The sequence below is a fragment of the Cyclopterus lumpus genome, chromosome 1 (assembly GCF_009769545.1).
Source record: "Cyclopterus lumpus isolate fCycLum1 chromosome 1, fCycLum1.pri, whole genome shotgun sequence".
Classification (NCBI taxonomy): domain Eukaryota; kingdom Metazoa; phylum Chordata; class Actinopteri; order Perciformes; family Cyclopteridae; genus Cyclopterus; species Cyclopterus lumpus.
This window is the reverse complement of record NC_046966.1, coordinates 25,462,205-25,485,574: the sequence shown is the minus strand read 5'-3', so window position 1 is coordinate 25,485,574 and position 23,370 is coordinate 25,462,205. Positions and strand designations below refer to the sequence as shown.

Genomic DNA, 23,370 nt, shown 5'->3' with positions numbered 1-23,370 from the left:
GACTTCTATACAACCAGAGGAGTCGCCCCCTGGTGGTCAGGAGAGAGAATGCAGCTTTAACACATGAAGCATAGACTTCTATACAACCAGAGGAGTCGCCCCCTCCCCCAAATAAACTTCCATAATTTTACTCTGAGCATCTTGTTTGAATTAATCATTGTAATTACCCCCATGGTGAGTATGTCTAGTGAGAAGCTGCCTCTGAATAGCTTTGCTTTGCACTTTAAGGTAGCACATTTAAAACTGCTACCTGCATCCATTGTTTAATTAATTAATAATACAGCATGAGGTTTTTTTGACAAAGATGTTGCTGTTGGTTATTGTTCCCTCACTGGAGTTTGTGGGCGTGAAAACCAAACAAAAGAATTCATGACACCGTGACGCAGATAGCTGACTCAAGGCTGCATCACTCTCAACACAGAAAAGAAGTAATTCATGAAAGAGTCTTAAAAGTTCGAGGTTCAGTGCAGATTTTATGTATTTTTCTCCCTCGCTACCGAAACCAGAAGGTATAAATATCAAAGTTCTCGTTCACGCCCTTCCGTCGCCTGGTTGCCAGCTCTCGGTGCTCCCACAGCATCCAGCAATCTGTTGCTCATGCATCCACATCCCCGCGGTGAGCCGAAGGCACCAGACGGGCTCACGTTAAGAACCACGAGCCGCCTCGGGCCGAGTCGTTGCTTTTTATATCCGCCGGGAAACATCAGCAGCACAACTGGGGAGAGAAAGAGAGCTTTTCTACCTCCAGGCTTTTGCCTCTCCACGGTTCACCTCCACCCGCCCCCCGTCATGTCCTCCACTGCAGCAAACACTACACGTCTTATCCGTTAGTAAACCACGCTGCTTATTTAATATAATTCTACAGGCGTGTGTACACAAGCACCTCGCTGCCTTCCCCGTGAGGTGGCTGAGCTAACGGCATTAGCTCGGTGCCTGCTGCTGCACCCGGGGCTGCGTGTCAAGGTTTCCTCTCCACAGGTGGATTCATGCCAGGTGATAATTCACTAATGTTTCCCCTGCAAAGCGTGTCATGGAGCGATTGTCCTGCATTTGTTGGTGTGTCAACCTCCAGTTCTGCAACTATTTCTGATTTGATGGAATGTTTGCAGGATGCTGGATGTGACTGTTTAGTTTCATGACCTTTAAGCCCACAAAAAAAACAAAAAAAACATTCAAACCCGTTTAAAAAATGCATGAGCATCTAACTGAAAATAAGCCGAGGCCTTCTGCAGCTTTACTGGTTGCAGTTTGAAACACATTCAATGAATCCTGCCTTTTTCTAGGCTGTTCTCTTCTATTAACAACTTGATAAATCAATGTGGGGAAATACTGGAAATCTGTGAATGTCATCCAAATGTCAGAAATGACTATTTTCCTGACTCAACAGAGATGAAGGATGGATCTACAAACCTATTACCAATATCAACGAGTTGCTCTTCTGTGTGTGAGACAGGTGGGGAACCTCGGGCTGCTCTTCATGTTGCTGTTCTTCATCTACGCCGCTCTGGGAGTGGAGCTGTTTGGAGAGCTGGGTGAGTCTCAATGGACTCAACTTGGGCTTCAGTTGGGGGAGGAGTTAATATTGAGTTGTTTGTCATGTAACTTCCAAAGATACTTTAAACCCAACCTGATGTTTACCTCAACCTAACCACGTCCTTTTGTTTCCTAAACTTCGGCTAAATTGTCTTTTTCCGGTTCGTTTTCGACTGGTTCCGACACTGGAAAGTTCATTCATCAACTGCCACAATCGGAATGAAACATGTTCGAACTCTTTTCCCCAAGATTTCCAATCATGTCGGGAGATTTTTTATCTTATTTCTTTATCGTACATTCTGGACAAAACCTCCTATCGGGCCAACAAGATGCGACGGAGCTTAAAAACAGTCGGAGCTGGATGTGAAAATGAAGAAAAGGAACGTGAGATTACACACAGTTGTATCAGTCTGCTTCGTCAATGGTTACCGCCACTTGATTGACGTTGGTTTTCATATCCTGAACCTGACTGGATGACAGCTTCCCAAAAATAGATCTGCAATGCTCTCCGACCTGCCATCCAATGACAAACGTACATTATGTCTTTGCCCATTTGGACTCCGATGCACACTTAATATTTCCACTGCTAAAGGCTGAACACCCGTGTGTGCAGTCCTTTGATTTAGTGTGTTATCTCTAATTTATGAACAGACACAAACTAAGGAAACTGTTGCGATCTCTCACGTGAGTCACCAACGGTTTCCCTTTCTCCCCCTGTGCCCTGCCCATCAGTGTGTAACGCCGACTACCCGTGTGAAGGGATGAGCCGGCACGCCACCTTCGAGAACTTCGGGATGGCCTTCCTCACGCTCTTCCAGGTTTCCACCGGCGACAACTGGAACGGCATCATGAAGGTACTTCAGCTCCCTGCCGCATTGGTGCAATGTTTTGTTTAATGTCGCTCTGACCTCTCGACCTTTGTCACGTGGACTCTGCTTCGTCATCGCTTTAAAGCTAAGGGTGACACCCGGTTAACGGTGTGACACCCGGTTAACGGTGTGAAACGGTGTCCGTTAGGCTTAGAGGAAACACGGTTTAGCTGAAAACGTACGCCTATCACGTAACTTACGCTCAGGGTGTTTGACCCACCCGACCTTGCTGCTCTTTACACCACATCCATTGCATTGATCGTGTTAATACTGACGTTGATGGGTTCTCATTGGTTGAAAGTGAGACCAGGCTGTGTCTCGAAAGGTGAGACAGGAAATGAAGTACTACCAGGTAAAGCCATAAAGAAAGAACGTTGATTTCCAGCAATAAAACAAAGAAGAAACAGCAACGGGGGGTCGGGGGCCTGTTTTCACACGCTTCATAGCAACGTTGTGCAACACACACAGTAAAGGCCGTACCCCAGGTGTACCCCCTCAACCCCAAGTCCTGCGCTCTCATTGGTTGTCGCTCCCCAACCGGCTCCCTGTGAGGTCCAGATATCTGCGATGCGTCTTTGAACAGTTCTTAGGGGGCTTTAGAAGTCCAGGAGCTCCAACATCAGGAATTCCAGTCTTGTGGCGTTTAAAGAACCAGAGATTTGTACAAGCATATATTTTAAAACATTTTCTCGCAGGACGGTAATTGAAGGTCTTTAGTTCAGATCCCAGTACCGGAGGATATTTAGGTAGAGGAGTGATGAGGTGGTCCTCACCTTCAAAGGAGGAATGAAGAATATGAAATGTGATCGCCCTCTTCGTTCGCTCGTCCATCACCTCAATCGAGTCTCGCTAATCACGCCGAGCGCCTTGGAGCTGTTGGAGTGAAAAAATGAAACTCAGATTCCCGTGAAAAGGAACACACTCGCACCCTGAATGGAGTGAGTCGTTACCGTTATCTATTCCACTCGTTCGGTAGTCTGGAAACAATAAAGTTCCTTCATTGTCAAATCAAAGTACAGGTGTGAATAATAAAAGGAAGGATGTCACATTCCTGTCACAGGTAATGCGACAGGAAATAGCGAAGCTCAAACTCTGAGGGTCTCTTCTCTGTACGTCTTCCCTCATTCTGTCCACCCACCGTTCCTCGTCTCACCCCTTAATGCTTTACCCTGAACTCTCACCCCTAAACTCTTATCCCTGAACTCTCCCCCCTGAACTCTCACCCCTGAACTCCCCTGAACTCTCATCCCTGAACTCCCCTGAACTCTCATCCCTGAACTCTCCTGAACTCTCACCCCTGAACTCTCCTGAACTCTCCTGAACTCTCATCCCTGAACTCTCCTGAACTCTCACCCCTGAACTCTCCTGAACTCTCATCCCTGAACTCTCCCCCCTGAACTCTCACCCCTGAACTCTCCTGAACTCACCCCTGAACTCTCCTGAACTCTCACCCCTGAACTCTCCTGAACTCTCATCCCTGAACTCTCCTGAACTCTCCCCCCTGAACTCTCCTGAACGCTCACCCTTGAACTCTCCTGAACTCTCACCCCTGAACTCTCACCCTTGAACTCTCCTGATCTCTCCCCCCTGAACTCTCATCCCTGAACTCTCACCCCTGAACTCTCCTGAACTCTCCCCCCTTGAACTCTCCTGAACTCTCATCCCTGAACTCTCATCCCTGAACTCTCACCCTTGAACTCTCACCCCTGAACTCTCACCCTTGAACTCTCACCCCTGAACTCTCACCCTTGAACTCTCCTGAACTCTCATCCCTGAACTCTCACCCTTGAACTCTCACCCCTGAACTCTCACCCCTGAACTCTCATCCCTGAACTCTCACCCTTGAACTCTCCCCCCTGAACTCTCCCCCCTGAACTCTCCTGAACTCTCACCCCTGAACTCTCCCACCTGAACTCTCCTGAACTCTCATCCCTGAACTCTCCTGAACTCTCCTGAACTCTCATCCCTGAACTCTCCTGAACTCTCATCCCTGAACTCTCACCCTTGAACTCTCACCCCTGAACTCTCACCCTTGAACTCTCCTGAACTCTCCCCCCTGAACTCTCCCCCCTGAACTCTCACCCCTGAACTCTCACCCTTGAACTCCCCTGAACTCTCACCCCTGAACTCTCCCCCCTGAACTCTCCTGAACTCTCACCCCTGAACTCTCCCCCCTGAACTCTCCTGAACTCTCACCCCTGAACTCTCCCCCTTGAACTCTCACCCCTGAACTCTCCTGAACTCTCATCCCTGAACTCCCCTGAACTCTCCCCCCTGAACTCTCCCCCCGCCCACCAGGACACCCTGAGGGAGTGCCCCCCGGGTCACCCGGCCAGCGACTACGGCTGCCACGCCGGCCTGCAGGTCATCTCCCCGATGTACTTCGTGTCCTTCGTGCTCACGGCCCAGTTCGTGCTGATCAACGTGGTGGTGGCCGTGCTCATGAAGCACCTGGACGACTCCAACAAGGAGGCGCAGGAGGACGCCGAGATGGACGCCGAGATCGAGCTGGAGCTGGCTCAGGGAGGCCTCTGCTGCATGTTGGGGGGCATCGGCGCGGTCACGGGCGGCGGCGGCGGTGTTGCCGGCGGGTCCGTCGCGAGCGGAGCGGCGTCCGGCGCCATCACGGCGGCGGCGGCCGGGGGTCCGAGCGTGACGGCGCCGGTACGAGACGGAGGAGGAGGAGGAGCGGGAGGCGGAGCTGCTCAAGATGGACACGCCCACCGCCGGTGTCGGCTGTACTCTCCGGCTCAGGTGAGAGGACGTTTTACTGCTGATGCGTCCTCACTTCCTCTCACACAAGGTGCTCTGGGGTTTGGTTCTGCATGGCGGCTACATACTAATAATTTAAATGTTTTTACTATGTTAATTGGTCACGGTTAGTCCGACAGACACGGAGAGCTGGAATTATGAATCGATCATTAATATGAGTCAACGACTATGTTGAGTGGTGAAACATGAGAACTGCTTCTCAAATGGAGAATTTTATTAATTTATTTATTTTTACAGTTCATTTTAAAGAATAAACAATTCAGTGATTTAACAATCAAGTGTTTAATGGAAGTTGAAAGTTAGGAAACAAAAGCAGACAATCGTGAGCTAAATAATGCACGTGGATGTTTTTCCTTTCATTAACTTTGTGTGAAGAGTCGGCGCTCTGTGGTACCGCACGGCCTTGTGGGTAATTCTCTAATGTGTGTGTGTGTGTCTGGGGGGGGGGGGGGGGTCAGCTCCCTGATTGCTGCATCTCAAGCAGCGACTTCCACAATCACGCTCGCACTGAAATTACAGTACCTGCAGATGAGAGTGGGTATTTTCAGGTGTGTGCGCTCGCTGAGGCAGAAGGAGGTAAACAAGTAAACAAACAAACAAACGGAAACAAAACAGACGTCGGGGGGAACAATGGAAGGAATCTCACTTTAGATTTGAGGGGAAAAGAGAAGCGGCTGAACGATGTTGAGGACTGAAGGAGACAAGGAAAGGACTCGTTAGGGGGCTCGTTAGGAAAGACCCCGTCATTAGTGTCTTATATATTATATTATATTGCATTTGAATATTTATGTTATATTGTATTTTATTGTATTCTAATATTTATATTAAATTATATCGTATTGAATTTGAATATTTATATTATGTTGCATTTTAATATTGAAATTATATTATATATATATTTTGGATTAAAACATGTTTTGTTACATTTCATTATATCATTTTTGCATTATATTACATGCTATTTAATTATATTACATTATATTACATTGTACATGTACAATGTATTTATTATTTAATTATATTACATTGTATTATATATTATTTCATTATATTACATATTATTTCATTTTATGACATATGACATTATTTAATTATATTACATAATATTACATATTATTTCATTATATTACATATTATTTCATTTTATGACATATGTCATATTATTTAACATTATATTACATGTTATTTCATTATATTACATATTATTTCATTTTATGACATATTACATATTATTTAATTATATTACATATTATTTCATTTTATGACATATTACATATTATTTCATTATTTCACATTATATTACACGTTATTTCATTATATTAAATCCACATTAGGCCTACTGATGATTTTCTTTTAACTAAAACACTAATAGTTAAACTAATGTGTTCGATTCCTTCTCCCTGACAACAAGCCGCTCTTCCCCAGACACAAATAGCCCCGACGCCGTCTCCTCACTCGTAATCACAGTAATCAGCCCAACGGGCGTAATGCGCGTCCTCCCTCCGAGCTCGTCTGGACCGGCCCCCATCGGCGACCTCTTGAACCCCCGGTCTTCGTTTGTTTGTCGGTTCGGAGCCACCGATTCGCTGTCGTCCGTCTGAGCGAATGACAGCGAATCGGTGGGCGAGAGAGGAGAGAGAACGGGGTCGCGAGGGGCGAGTGGGCGGCGGGCGTACGGCTCATTGTCTGTCGGCCTCGAGGTATTTATAACCGGAGGAGGAGGAAGCGGCTCTGAATCTCCACTCGGCACATGGCCACGTCGGAATAAAAGTCTTTTATTTTATTTATTTATTTCACTTGCATTCGTAAAAGAAAGAGCATTGAACCAGAATCACAACAAACGAGTGCATAGAAGAAGGAAAAACAAACAAACGAGTACATAGAAGAAGGAAAAACAAACAAACGAGTACATAAAAGAAGGAAAAACAAACAAACGAGTACATAGAAGAAGGAAAAACAAACAAACGAGTACATAGAAGAAGGAAAAACAAAAACGAGTACATAGAAGAAGGAAAAACAAAAACGAGTACATAGAAGAAGGAAAAACAAAAAACGAGTACATAGAAGAAGGAAAAACAAAAACGAGTACATAGAAGAAGGAAAAACAAAAACGAGTACATAAAGAAGGAAAAACAAAAAACGAGTACATAGAAGAAGGAAAAACAAAAACGAGTACATAGAAGAAGGAAAAACAAAAACGAGTACATAGAAGAAGGAAAAACAAAAAACGAGTACATAAAAGAAGGAAAAACAAAAACGAGTACATAGAAGAAGGAAAAACAAACAAACGAGTACATAGAAGAAGGAAAAACAAAAAACGAGTACATAGAAGAAGGAAAAACAAAAAACGAGTACATAAAAGAAGGAAAAACAAACGAGTACATAGAAGAAGGAAAAACAAAAACGAGTACATAAAAGAAGGAAAAACAAAAAACGAGTACATAAAAGAAGGAAAAACAAAAAACGAGTACATAGAAGAAGGAAAAACAAAAACGAGTACATAGAAGAAGGAAAAACAAACAAACGAGTACATAGAAGAAGGAAAAACAAAAAACGAGTACATAAAAGAAGGAAAAACAAAAACGAGTACATAGAAGAAGGAAAAACAAACAAACGAGTACATAAAAGAAGGAAAAACAAAAAACGAGTACATAAAAGAAGGAAAAACAAACGAGTACATAGAAGAAGGAAAAACAAAAACGAGTACATAGAAGAAGGAAAAACAAACAAGAAAAACAAACAAACGAGTACATAGAAGAAGGAAAAACTAAAAAACAAGTACTTTGAAGAAGGAAAAACAAACAAACGAGTACATAGAAGAAGGAAAAACAAAAACGAGTACATAGAAGAAGGAAAAACAAACAAGAAAAACAAACAAACGAGTACATAGAAGAAGGAAAAACAAACAAACGAGTACATAGAAGAAGGAAAAACAAACAAGAAAAACAAACAAACGAGTACATAGAAGAAGAAAAACAAAAAAAACGAGTACATAGACGAAGGAAAAACAAAAAAACGAGTACATAGAAGAAGGAAAAACAAAAAAACGAGTACATAAAAGAAGGAAAAACAAACGAGTACATAGAAGAAGGAAAAACAAAAACGAGTACATAAAAGAAGGAAAAACTAAAAAACAAGTACTTTGAAGAAGGAAAAACAAACAAACGAGTACATAGAAGAAGGAAAAACAAAAACGAGTACATAGAAGAAGGAAAAACAAACAAGAAAAACAAACAAACGAGTACATAGAAGAAGGAAAAACAAACAAACGAGTACATAGAAGAAGGAAAAACAAACAAGAAAAACAAACAAACGAGTACATAGAAGAAGAAAAAACAAAAAAACGAGTACATAGACGAAGGAAAAACAAAAAAACGAGTACATAGAAGAAGGAAAAACAAAAAAAACGAGTACATTGAAGAAGGAAAAACAAAAACGAGTACATAAAAGAAGGAAAAACAAAAAAACGAGTACATTGAAGAAGGAAAAACAAAAAAAACGAGTACATAGAAGAAGGAAAAACAAAAACGAGTACATAGAAGAAGGAAAAACAAAAACGAGTACATAGAAGAAGGAAAAACAAACAAGAAAAACAAACAAACGAGTACATAGAAGAAGAAAAAACAAAAAAACGAGTACATAGACGAAGGAAAAACAAAAAAACGAGTACATAGAAGAAGGAAAAACAAAAAAACGAGTACATTGAAGAAGGAAAAACAAAAACGAGTACATAAAAGAAGGAAAAACAAAAAAACGAGTACATAGAAGAAGGAAAAACAAAAAAACGAGTACATAGAAGAAGGAAAAACAAAAACGAGTACATAGAAGAAGGAAAAACAAAAACGAGTACATAGAAGAAGGAAAAACAAAAACGAGTACATAGAAGAAGGAAAAACAAAAAAACGAGTACATAGAAGAAGGAAAAACAAAAACGAGTACATAGAAGAAGGAAAAACAAAAACGAGTACATAGAAGAAGGAAAAACAAAAACGAGTACATAAAAGAAGGAAAAACAAAAACGAGTACATAAAAGAAGGAAAAACAAACGAGTACATAGAAGAAGGAAAAACTAAAAAACAAGTACATAGACGAAGGAAAAACAAAAAAACGAGTACATAGAAGAAGGAAAAACAAAAAAACGAGTACATAGAAGAAGGAAAAACAAAAAAACGAGTACATAGAAGAAGGAAAAACAAAAACGAGTACATAGAAGAAGGAAAAACAAAAACGAGTACATAAAAGAAGGAAAAACAAAAAACGAGTACATAAAAGAAGGAAAAACAAACGAGTACATAAAAGAAGGAAAAACAAACAAACGAGTACATAGAAGAAGGAAAAACAAAAAAACGAGTACATAGAAGAAGGAAAAACAAAAAAACGAGTACATTGAAGAAGGAAAAACAAAAACGAGTACATAAAAGAAGGAAAAAAAAAACGAGTACATAAAAGAAGGAAAAACAAACGAGTACATAGAAGAAGGAAAAACTAAAAAACAAGTACATAGACGAAGGAAAAACAAAAAAACGAGTACATAGAAGAAGGAAAAACAAAAAAACGAGTACATAGAAGAAGGAAAAACAAAAAAACGAGTACATTGAAGAAGGAAAAACAAAAACGAGTACATAGAAGAAGGAAAAACAAAAACGAGTACATAGAAGAAGGAAAAACAACAAACGAGTACATAAAAGAAGGAAAAACTAAAAAACAAGTACTTTGAAGAAGGAAAAACAAACAAACGAGTACATAGAAGAAGGAAAAACAAAAACGAGTACATAGAAGAAGGAAAAACAAACAAGAAAAACAAACAAACGAGTACATAGAAGAAGGAAAAACAAACAAGAAAAACAAACAAACGAGTACATAGAAGAAGGAAAAACAAACAAACGAGTACATAGAAGAAGGAAAAACAAACAAGAAAAACAAACAAACGAGTACATAGAAGAAGAAAAAACAAAAAAACGAGTACATAGACGAAGGAAAAACAAAAAAACGAGTACATAGAAGAAGGAAAAACAAAAAAACGAGTACATAGAAGAAGGAAAAACAAAAAAACGAGTACATATAATTTTGAAAAACAAAAACGAGTACATAAAAGAAGGAAAAACAAAAACGAGTACATAGAAGAAGGAAAAACAAACAAACGAGTACATAGAAGAAGGAAAAACAAAAAAACGAGTACATAGAAGAAGGAAAAACAAAAAAAACGAGTACATAGAAGAAGGAAAAACAAAAAAACGAGTACATAGAAGAAGGAAAAACAAAAACGAGTACATAGAAGAAGGAAAAACAAAAACGAGTACATAGAAGAAGGAAAAACAAAAACGAGTACATAAAAGAAGGAAAAACAAAAACGAGTACATAAAAGAAGGAAAAACAAACAAACGAGTACATAGAAGAAGGAAAAACAAAAACGAGTACATAGAAGAAGGAAAAACAAAAACGAGTACATAAAAGAAGGAAAAACAAACAAACGAGTACATAGAAGAAGGAAAAACAAAAACGAGTACATAAAAGAAGGAAAAACAAAAACGAGTACATAAAAGAAGGAAAAACAAAAACGAGTACATAAAAGAAGGAAAAACAAACGAGTACATAGAAGAAGGAAAAACAAAAAACGAGTACATAGAAGAAGGAAAAACAAAAACGAGTACATAAAAGAAGGAAAAAACAAAAACGAGTACATAAAAGAAGGAAAAACAAACAAACGAGTACATAAAAGAAGGAAAAACTAAAAAAACGAGTACATAAAAGAAGGAAAAACAAAAACGAGTACATAAAAGAAGGAAAAACAAAAACGAGTACATAGAAGAAGGAAAAACAAACAAACGAGTACATAGAAGAAGGAAAAACAAAAACGAGTACATAAAAGAAGGAAAAACAAAAACGAGTACATAAAAGAAGGAAAAACAAACAAACGAGTACATAGAAGAAGGAAAAACAAAAACGAGTACATAGAAGAAGGAAAAACAAACAAACGAGTACATAAAAGAAGGAAAAACTAAAAAACAAGTACTTTGAAGAAGGAAAAACAAACAAACGAGTACATAGAAGAAGGAAAAACAAACAAACGAGTACATAGAAGAAGGAAAAACAAAAACGAGTACATAGAAGAAGGAAAAACAAACAAGAAAAACAAACAAACGAGTACATAGAAGAAGGAAAAACAAACAAACGAGTACATAGAAGAAGGAAAAACAAACAAGAAAAACAAACAAACGAGTACATAGAAGAAGAAAAAACAAAAAAACGAGTACATAGACGAAGGAAAAACAAAAAAACGAGTACATAGAAGAAGGAAAAACAAAAAAACGAGTACATAGAAGAAGGAAAAACAAAAAAACGAGTACATAGAAGAAGGAAAAACAAACAAACGAGTACATTGAAGAAGGAAAAACAAACAAACGAGTACATAGAAGAAGGAAAAACAAACAATAGAAGAAGGAAAAACAAACAAACGAGTACATTGAAGAAGGAAAAACAAACAAACGAGTACATAGAAGAAGAAAAAACAAAAAAACGAGTACATAGAAGAAGGAAAAACAAACAAACGAGTACATAGAAGAAGGAAAAACAAACAATAGAAGAAGGAAAAACAAACAAACGAGTACATAGAAGAAGGAAAAACAAACTCCTTTTGAAGCACTTTATTTACGTCAGACACAAGCTGAGGGCCAACAATCACAAGTCATCAGCATACAGAGCGGTTTTATTCCCAATAAACAAAGCCAGAACGTTGTTGTGGGGCTCACTGATTGGCTCTCTCGGGAACTCTCGGCCTAAGGACTCCGGCAGGAGGCGGCGGTGGTGGTTCGTCAACAAAGACAACAACAAGTGGACGACCGGCGGCCGTGATTAGCGGTGCGTTTACAGACCGGGAGAGAGGCCGGTCACTTCGAGGTTCATCGTCGGCTCGTTGGAGGCAAAGACGTCAGAAGGTCAGAAGACAAGTCGCCCTCTTATCTCGAGTCAGCTCCAACGTCTGCGATTGAGCGTCAAGCCGCTTATAACTTCACGATTAGACATCGAGCGCAATCAAAGATCCGATACTCGACTGCGATGTCGACAATCATGACGTTTACGTTGTTGCTGCAGTGAAGAAGAACGCTCGATCATCAGCCCTGCTGTTGTTTGTCTCCAGGGGGCTTTTCTTTTAGTATAATATTACTATCTATATATATATATAGTATGAAGATACGTTGGTGGACTCGGATCCGGGCCCTGGGGTCCCTGATGTGAAAGCCTCCGTCCTGAGCTCACTAACAAAGACAGAGACACAAATAGTAAAGCCGCTGATAGCAACACACTCATGAACAACAACAAAAAAAGCATCAAACAAACAAATTATAATCCCAACACAAAGATAAAACACCTGAAGGGAAAAAAACCACGACATCAAACGTCACACAATCAGGTCTTCGTGTGTTTGTGAGAATGAAGGAAAAAAAAAACAAGTAACAATAACAACAAAACGTGTGTGTGTGTATGTGCGCGTGTGTGTGTGTGTGTGTGTGTGTGCGTGTGCGTGTGTATGTACGTGTGTGTGTGTGTGTGTGTGTGTGTGCGTGTGTATGTACGTGTGTATGTACGTGTGTGTGCGTGTGTGTGTGTGTGTGTGCGTGTGTGTGTGTGTGTGCGTGTGCGTGTGTGTGTGTGTGTGGTAGGAGAGCCAGTGGCTGGACAGCGTGTCTCTGCTGATCAAGGATTCCCTGGAAGGCGACATGATTGACAACCTGTCCGGTTCAGTTTTCCACCACTACTGCTCTCCTCCTCCTGTCTGCAGGGACTGTAAGGACCACACTCAACAGGTGAGCACGCACACACACACTCAACAGGTGAGCACAAACACACACACTCAACAGGTGAGCACGCACACACACACTCAACAGGTGAGCACAAACACACACACTCAACAGGTGAGCACACACACACACACACTCAACAGGTGAGCACGCACACACACACTCAACAGGTGAGCACAAACACACACACTCAACAGGTGAGCACACACACACACACACTCAACAGGTGAGCACACACACACACACACACACTCAACAGGTGAGCACACACACACACACACACTCAACAGGTGAGCACACACACACACACTCAACAGGTGAGCACACACACACACACTCAACAGGTGAGCACATACACACACACTCAACAGGTGAGCACATACACACACACTCAACAGGTGAGCACAAACACACACACTCAACAGGTGAGCACACACACACACACACTCAACAGGTGAGCACGCACACACACACTCAACAGGTGAGCACAAACACACACACTCAACAGGTGAGCACACACACACACACACTCAACAGGTGAGCACATACACACACACACTCAACAGGTGAGCACACACACACACACACACACTCAACAGGTGAGCACACACACACACACTCAACAGGTGAGCACACACACACACACTCAACAGGTGAGCACATACACACACACTCAACAGGTGAGCACATACACACACACTCAACAGGTGAGCACAAACACACACACTCAACAGGTGAGCACACACACACACTCAACAGGTGAGCACACACACACACACTCAACAGGTGAGCACACACACACACACTCAACAGGTGAGCACATACACACACACACTCAACAGGTGAGCACACACACACACACACACACTCAACAGGTGAGCACACACACACACACTCAACAGGTGAGCACACACACACACACACACTCAACAGGTGAGCACACACACACACACTCAACAGGTGAGCACACACACACACACTCAACAGGTGAGCACACACACACACACTCAACAGGTGAGCACACACACACACACTCAACAGGTGAGCACACACACACACACTCAACAGGTGAGCACATACACACACACACTCAACAGGTGAGCACACACACACACACACTCAACAGGTGAGCACGCACACACACACTCAACAGGTGAGCACATACACACACACTCAACAGGTGAGCACACACACACACACTCAACAGGTGAGCACATACACACACACACTCAACAGGTGAGCACACACACACACACACTCAACAGGTGAGCACACACACACACACACTCAACAGGTGAGCACGCACACACACACTCAACAGGTGAGCACATACACACACACTCAACAGGTGAGCGCGCACACACACACACACACACACACACACACATGTACTGCTGGTCAATCCTCTGAACCCCAAAATAGTTTTGGGATGTTTTTCACTCCCGTCACATTTCTCTCTGTATCTTGATTTTGTCTAATAAATAAAGTTTCTGCTGCTCTATGGAAACAGAACCATCAGAACTAGAAGTAGAGAACTAGAACAAGTCTTTAGTGTTGAAGAACAACAACAACAAGAAAAAGAAGAAGAAGAACAACATCAACAACAAGAACGTGAAGAAGAAGAAGAACAACAACAACAACAACAAGAACGTGAAGAAGAACAACAACAACAACGTGAAGCAGAAGAAAAACAACAACTTTCAATTCAATTCAGTTTATTTTGTATAGCCCAATGTCACAAATTACAAATTTGCCTCAGAGGGCTTTACAATCTGTACACATACGACATCCCTGACCTTTGACCTCACATCGGATCAGGAAAAACTCCCCAAAAATAACCTTTGACAGGGAAAAAAGGGAAGAAACCTTCAGGAGAGCAACAGAGGAGGATCCCTCTCCCCGGATGGATAGATGAATAGATGTCATGTGACCAGATGAACAGAGTTACAGAGTTACATAAACACATTACATGAATATGACAATGTATGAATGGAACTCCAATCCATGAAACAGAAGGAGGTAGAGAGGAGGGGGGGCGGGGCATCAGCAGGGCCAATGGGAGGCCGGCTCACCAGCATCAGACACCTCCAGGTCCAATGGACCCTATGAGACGTGAAGTCACAACGACTCCGGGGAGGAAGCAGAGTTAATAAGGTGCAATGGAGAGATGTAAATTCATCCATAAGGAGAGAGAGAAGAGGAGATAGGTGCTCAGTGTATCCTAAAACATCCCCCAGCAGCCTATAAGCCTATAGCAGCATATCAAGGGGCTGGACCAGGACAAACCTGATTCAGCCCTAACTATAAGCACTATTAAAGAGGAAAGTCTTAAGTCTATTCTTAAATGAGGTGACTGTGTCTGCCTCCAGGACTGAAAGTGGAAGCTGGTTCCATAAAAGAGGAGCTTGATAACTGAAGGCTCTGGCTCCCATCCTACTTTTTAGGACTCTAGGAACCACAAGTAGCCCCACATTTAGTGAGCAGCTCTCTAGTGGGGCAATATGGTACTACAAGCTCCTTAAGATATGATGGTGCATCACCAATCAAGGCTTTGTAGGTGAGGAGAACAACAACAACAACGTGAAGTAGAAGAAAAAGTCGGAAAAGTTGAAGATCTGCTGATGATGACGTTTTTTTTTTACAGCTTGTGGCTGATAAACGGTGACGTTTAAACAGAACGTCTCGTAGTCGATGTCATGAGTGTGTGTGTGTGTGTGTGTGTGTGTGTGTGGATCCACTTCATCTTCCATTGCGCGGCGTCGGCTTGTTTAACTCTAGAAAATTGATATTAATTTCGATGCACATCGAGAAGAGAAACGCGCCCACTTGTATATTTATTCAACCTCTTCATGTACAGAACTCGCCCTCTGTGGGCTTCGGGGGTCAGAACGGGAAACACAACTGATGGAAATAGTCTGCCTCCACGTCTGTGTTTCCATGGCAACGGGATTCTCCTTTTTTTTTTTTTTTTTTTTTTCAGAAGGATGAAAATCAATATGAACTTTGAGTTTAAATGCAACTCCGGGGGTTAAAGAAAAGGACCAGCGCCTCGTTTCAGAAAGCGAGTTTAACCCCCGAGATGAAGGAAAGTAACTTGAGTTAACTTAAACTCTGACTCTGGCTCCTCCCTCTTAAAGAGACAGACACGCCGGTTTATTTACTTAGAATACAGTCTTTGGTTTGAACCAATTAAAATAAATGCAAATATTATTATGGGTCAGATTGTGAGCTTAAAATCATGTGTCTCTTTTATCTTTTGGTCTAAATATTCTTTAAATGTTCAACTATTGTCATCTTCAATATATATATTTATATATATATTTATATGTATTTATATCTTATATTATATATGTATATTTATTGTTATTTCTTTTATTTTTTTTAATATATATATATATATATATATATATGAATAAATATAACTATATTTATATATACTGTATATATACATATATATATCTTTCATGCATTAAGATCTCCCCTTCCACCTGTTGCTATGGTGACTCGTAGATATCTATATATTTAATTATTTGTTTTTTTATTATCTTTTATATATATTTTTTTTTTTATGGAAATGTTTGTCCAATCTATCATGTTGCTGTAAAAAAAAACTGTAAAACTGTCCAGAAAAAATACCACATGTAGTCATGCACGGACCAGTGGAAAGAAAACATTAATTTGGTCAGTTTTTTCATCTGTAGATTTCTCCTAAATTCACCAAAACTTACCATAGTGCCTCATTTGCATATTTAATTGTCATTTGCACTTCAGTAAACTCCTCCTCTTAATGTCAGCGATTAAGTTGCGATGTTATGAGTTAATTGTTTCAGCCCATTCACCTGCAGCGCCTCCTTTGAGCCTGCTTCAGCAGCGCTGTGCGGTGACATCACTTCCTGTCTGACTGGTTTCTGTTCTCGTGGCAGATCCGATTGGCCGAGGTGGAGCAGGCGTCTCTGATGTCAGAGCAGCTGTCGGACAAGTCGTCGTCCCCGGCGCTGCCCGATGACCTCAGCCTGGACGAGCAAGGCAGCTACCAGCTGCTGGTGAGAGAGGCCACGCACACACACACACACACACACACACGCACACACACACACACACACACACGCACACACACACACACACACACACACACACACCGTGGGGAGTCGGTGCACATGTCATCCTTCATCTTGCTAATCATCGTTAATTACTATTTACACGCTTAACCTCCTGATTAAAACACCTGCCTCTCTCCGTGCTCTTGACAAGGGGCATGCTGGGATGAGTGTGTGTGTGAGTGTAGGTGTGTGTGTGTGTATATGTGTGCGTGTGTGTGAGTGTGTGTGTGTTTACCGAGCAGCTAGAAAGCTTCGAGGTTTCTTTTCAGCGCAGCCAATTTTTCATCACCCTTCAGATGAATAAAAAAAATATGGAAGTCCATTTACACCAGTAAAAGATTGTGAAAAAAATATTTTCATTTTACATTTAGAAGAACATTTAGCCATGCTAATAAAAATATCCCATTGGTAAGTCATACTTATGAGATAGTAAGTGTGCGTTATGAGATAGTAAGTGTGTGTTATGAGATAGTAAGTGTGCGTTATGAGATAGTAAGAGATAGTAAGTGTGCGTTATGAGATAGTAAGTGTGCGTTATGAGATAGTAAGTGTGCGTTATGAGATAGTAAGTGTGCATTATGAGATAGTAAGTGTGTGTTATGAGATAGTAAGTGTGCATTATGAGATAGTAAGTGTGCATTATGAGATAGTAAGTGTGCGCATTGAGATAGTAAGTGTGCGTTATGAGATAGTAAGTGCGTTATGAGATAGTAAGTGCGTTATGAGATAGTAAGTGTGCATTATGAGATAGTAAGTGTGCGTTATGAGATAGTAAGTGTGTGTTATGAGATAGTAAGTGTGCGTTATGAGATAGTAAGTGTGCGCATTGAGATAGTAAGTGTGCATTATGAGATAGTAAGTGTGCATTATGAGATAGTAAGTGTGCATTATGAGATAGTAAGTGTGCGTTATGAGATAGTAAGAGATAGTAAGTGTGCGTTATGAGATAGTAAGTGTGCGTTATGAGATAGTAAGTGTGCATTATGAGATAGTAAGTGTGTGTTATGAGATAGTAAGTGTGCATTATGAGATAGTAAGTGTGCATTATGAGATAGTAAGTGTGCGCATTGAGATAGTAAGTGTGCGTTATGAGATAGTAAGTGCGTTATGAGATAGTAAGTGCGTTATGAGATAGTAAGTGTGCATTATGAGATAGTAAGAGATAGTAAGTGTGCGTTATGAGATAGTAAGTGTGCGCATTGAGATAGTAAGTGTGCATTATGAGATAGTAAGTGTGCATTATGAGATAGTAAGTGTGCGTTATGAGATAGTAAGAGATAGTAAGTGTGCGTTATGAGATAGTAAGTGTGCGTTATGAGATAGTAAGTGTGCGTTATGAGATAGTAAGTGTGCATTATGAGATAGTAAGTGTGTGTTATGAGATAGTAAGTGTGCATTATGAGATAGTAAGTGTGCATTATGAGATAGTAAGTGTGCATTATGAGATAGTAAGTGTGCGTTAGGAGATAGTAAGTGTGCATTATGAGATAGTAAGTGTGCATTATGAGATAGTAAGTGTGTTATGAGATAGTAAGTGTGCGTTATGAGATAGTAAGTGTGCGTTATGAGATAGTAAGTGTGCATTATGAGATAGTAAGTGTGCGCATTGAGATAGTAAGTGTGCATTATGAGATAGTAAGTGTGCATTATGAGATAGTAAGTGCGTTATGAGATAGTAAGTGTGCGTTATGAGATAGTAAGTGTGCATTATGAGATAGTAAGTGTGCATTATGAGATAGTAAGTGTGCATTATGAGATAGTAAGTGTGCGTTATGAGATAGTAAGTGTGCATTATGAGATAGTAAGTGTGCGTTATGAGATAGTAAGTGTGCATTATGAGATAGTAAGTGTGCATTATGAGATAGTAAGTGTGCGTTAGGAGATAGTAAGTGTGCGTTATGAGATAGTAAGTGTGCATTATGAGATAGTAAGTGTGCATTATGAGATAGTAAGTGTGCGTTAGGAGATAGTAAGTGTGCGTTATGAGATAGTAAGTGTGCGTTATGAGATAGTAAGTGTGCGTTATGAGATAGTAAGTGTGCATGCCATAAACAAAAAGCTAGCTTTTTAGAATTTTTATTATCACAGCTAAATTTCCATTATATTTTTTCTTTTACACTGGGAATGAAGGCAGGTGAACGTACTTCCTGCTCCAGTGAACGTTGTTGCTCCTGGACTTGCGCCTCATTGTCTCCTTCAGAACCTCTCCTCCATCTCACCACCTTCTCTCCCTTGCCTCTCCTCCTCTTCCCCCGCCACGCTCCCAGAGGGGCAGCGGTGACTCCCACAGTTTGGAAGAGTTGGACGTCCACGGGGGGCTTCGTCCCCCCAGCTCAGGAAGCGAGGAGGTGTTCCCGGAGCTGCTGGAGGTGGGCGTCCATCCTCCACTGAAGAGCCCCTCGCCGGCTCTTTGCTCAGGTACCGAAGTCCACTGAGGTGCTCCTTGTATTGTAGGAGTCAAACACACAAGGTTACACCTGTTTATCCATCACATGGCACATTACACCTACGTGTGTTTCTTTACAGTAAATATGTCATTTCAAAAACAATCTGCAGTAGTTTTCCCGTTCAGTAAAACCTGCTTGAATTGAATCTCCCCGTCATATTAAAATAATCCCTCTCAGAGGTTAACGTTCTCCAGCGTTCCTTATTATCCTTATCGCTGTTCGCTGTGTTTTATTAAAAGCTTGACTTTGACGTGACATTGATCATATCGTTTTAAATAAGAAGAGCACAGCGTCTCATATCCCTCCGCCGGTGGACTCTGATGTCTGTTTACACCGTGTGATTATCTCATGTCGAAGATCAAACTGTCATTTAATATCTCATTTCCTCAATGCTATCAGTGTGGTGGATTTAAATGGTGGCTGCAAAACTTTATTACTCCTTTTCAACCTTGACAAAGGCAGTCAGATTCACTCACAGCATTTCAGAAGAGGCAGACTGATCTGGGTCAACAGGATCCAGATTAGGATGGCAGCCGGTCCCCTGTGTATTAAACTATGACCTTCTCCCTGCAGATGGAGATGGCGGCTCTTCGCCCGTCTTCCGCCTCCCGGTAGACTTCTTCCACCCGGCCGCCGCGGCTCACCCGGGCGGTCCCGGTAACGGCGGCGGCCGAGGGGACGGGGGTCCGCCCAGGCCGCCCTCCCCGGCCTCCTGGGCCTCCCTGCGCTCCCCGGGGACCAACAGCCGGCCCCTGAGCTCTCAGGTACTACAGTCGGTTCTCAGGTCCGGAGAACCGGAGTCGTGCATCAAAAACACAGACGGCGTTCTCCAAAATGATTTTTAGGCACCTCTGAACCCCGAAGCTGCTTCTGGGTTTTTATTATTTATTTATTTATTGTTCCTGTCACATTTCATTTACTGTGATGAATAAAAGTCCCGCTCCTCTATGGAAACAGAACCACCATAACTTTAGCTTTAATGCAGAGTAACACACGTATATGGACATGCATCGTAAAAGAATATACATTTTATGATTTATTTTATGTGACGAACAGTTTGGTGCAGCAATTAACATTGAGAAATAGAGAATAAAGATATTTTTCATAAAATATAAACATTTCCAGCTTCGATTTGGCTGCTTTTCCTCACCGAGTGGTTCTTACATGATGTGTTTAAGGACTGTCAGAAAGTTGACCATCCTTTAATGCTGTTTTATGAACCGATATCCCCTTTAACAAACACACACACACACACACACATGCTGTGTGCTCTATATTATTGTGATATTTTAATATTATACATGTGGAGGCTTTAAATGAGCTGGTGGGGTTTCTGCCCTCTCGCGTGCTTTTTAATTTCACTAAAACCAAAAGTAAACTCGTAAACAGTTTATTTTCCAACCAGTCACACACGTACACACATACACACACACACACACACGCACACACAAAGATACCCAAATCATTTTATTTCGTAAGCTTTTAACATCTGGTGAGAAACCGACTCCTCACTGTTGAATTATTGATCCATAATTAAAGCTGATCTCATCCGTAGTGGATCGAAACGCTCTCTCCTGTCGGCTTCAACAAACTAGGAAACGAAAAGAAAGGGCACCTTATTTTAGTTCCCGTTCCCGTGTAACCATGGAGACGGTTTCCTCTCCTCCCCTCTACCTGTTTGTGAGAGCCTCTCTGATGCTCAGCTGCTACAGAGATGCTCTGCGGCTCTCGGGTAATTATCCCGGCCGGCCCCCGAGCTCGATGCCGAGGGTATTTCCTTTATCTCGTCTTCCTCTGGTCCTCTTGTCTTTCTCTTTCCTTCTGCCAATCCCTTTTCTCCCTTTGTCATAACCCCCCTCCCCTCTCCCCTGTGGTCGTTACACAGGGATTATGAATAATGACTAACAACCTCCCGCTCATGACACGCTGGGTGGGTCGCACCAATCAGACTTAAGAAAAGCAGGGATTTTGTTTTTTGTATTACACGATTCTGTTGCACCAAAAAAAAACGGTGCATTGACGGCTCCTGGGAAATAAACCTACTTTCTTTCTACCCACTTACTTTCTTTCTTTTCTCCTACCTCCCTACCCACTTACCTACCTTCTACCTCCCGCTTACCTACCTTCCTACCTACCTAACTACCCAACTACCTACCTACCCACCTACCTACCGCCCAACTACCTATCTACCCACCTACCTACCTCCTAACTACCCAACTACCTACCTACCCAACTACCTACCTACCTACCCAACTACCTACCCACCTACCTACCGCCCAACTACCTACCTACCCACCTACCTACCTCCTACCTACCCAACTACCTACCTACCCAACTACCTACCCAACTACCTACCGCCCAACTACCTACCTACCTCCCACTTACCTACCTTCCTACCTACCCAACTACCTACCTACCCACCTACCTACCGCCCACGTACCTACCTATTTACCTACCCACCAACCTAGCTACCTAGCTACCCACTTACCTACCTACCCACCTACCCGGCTACCTATCTACCCAACTACCTAGTTAACTAGTTACCTAGCTACCTACCTATGTTGGTGCAAACCAGTAAACCGCCATTTGCCGACTTGAAGACTAATTGTTGTTGTTGTTGTTGTTGTTGTTGTTGTCGTCGTCGTCGTCCCCCCTCCTGCAGCACCCGTCCCGCAGTGACTCCTCGCTGGCCACGGGCAGCTCAGAGGACAGCCTGCAGACCACTCTGGAGGAAGGGCTCAGCTTCAGCAGGTCTACACTTCGAGATCTGGACCTCCCCGTGCCCCTCCCCTCCGGCATGCCGCGCCCCCAGGGTCCGGACGCCGGGGACCGGGACCACCTTTTACTAAAGAGACGCGGCGCTTTCACCCTGCAAGCCACCAGGGGGCACCAGAGGAGCCAGAGCAGCGGCGGCAGCACCAGCCCCGGCTGCCCCCCCAGGCCGGACTCCGTGGACCCCTCGGACGAGGACCTGGGGACGGGGACGGGCGACTGCCGCCAGACCCTCGACAGCGAACACTCGTCGGAGACGCCGAGCAGCCTCTCGCTGACGTCGCTGCTCGCCCCGGGCTCTCTGGCGCCCCCTCTGGTGAAGAAGAGCAACAGCACGGGCGCGCTGGACCGGAGCAAAGAAGGACGCCGCCTGTGCGCCGTCGACCCCTGGACGGAGGGACGAGCGAGAGGCGCGGAGCAGGAGGAAGAGGACAGTGACATATCGGGCTCCAGGAAAGAGAGATGAGAAGAACCTTGTTGCCCCCCCCCCGGTTCTGTAAGGGGGGTGTTAGCCTTCTAGCATCACCAGGATTCAGCCTTGAAAGATGTGCAGCCCCGGGCTTTACATTTGAGCCAGAACATATTGGAATTGATTGAACATTACTTTATTTATTATTTATATGAAAACTGTGGGGGGGGGGGGGGGAGGGAGTGGGGGGGGGGGGGACAAAAAAGAAGTGAAATATCAAAAAGCAGAAGTTTCTGGACCTCAATAACTCTGAAGCTTCTTCGTAGCATCGACCCCCCGTGTTCTTTTTATTAATTGATTGATTTCAGCGCATTGAGGTGGTGTGAATGTAGACGTGTCCGTCGGCGTTGGAGAGCCTCTCGCTGTGCGGCCGCTGCTGAGAACACGAGCGGGTCGTCATGGAAGCGCCGGACTCTTTGTGCTCTCTGAAAGGGCTAAAAGGTACCGAGTGCAGAACCTGGGCCAGAACCGGAGAACCATCTTTACCCTGTAAAGCTTCTGATGCTATGAGAAATATATATATATAAACATATATATTTAAATGTCAGAGGGTATGTGTCACTGAGAAGAACATTGGCTTGTCAAACTTATCCCTCAGATTTAAAACTT

At 42.6% G+C, this 23,370-nt stretch overlaps 1 protein-coding gene across 1 annotated transcript in view; it reads left to right on the top strand.

Moving 5' to 3' along the window:
* Window positions 1-22,828, top strand: part of LOC117730672 (voltage-dependent T-type calcium channel subunit alpha-1I-like) — a 109,581-nt gene extending 86,753 nt beyond the window's left edge. Inside the window, 8 exon segments of the mRNA XM_034532539.1 lie at window positions 1,454-1,532; window positions 2,266-2,387; window positions 4,701-5,156; window positions 12,836-12,979; window positions 16,897-17,016; window positions 19,341-19,491; window positions 20,094-20,284; window positions 22,183-22,828. Of these exon segments, the coding sequence (XP_034388430.1) occupies window positions 1,454-1,532; window positions 2,266-2,387; window positions 4,701-5,156; window positions 12,836-12,979; window positions 16,897-17,016; window positions 19,341-19,491; window positions 20,094-20,284; window positions 22,183-22,758 (1,839 nt within the window). The 3' untranslated portion in view covers window positions 22,759-22,828.
* Window positions 22,829-23,370: the final 542 nt, after the last annotated feature.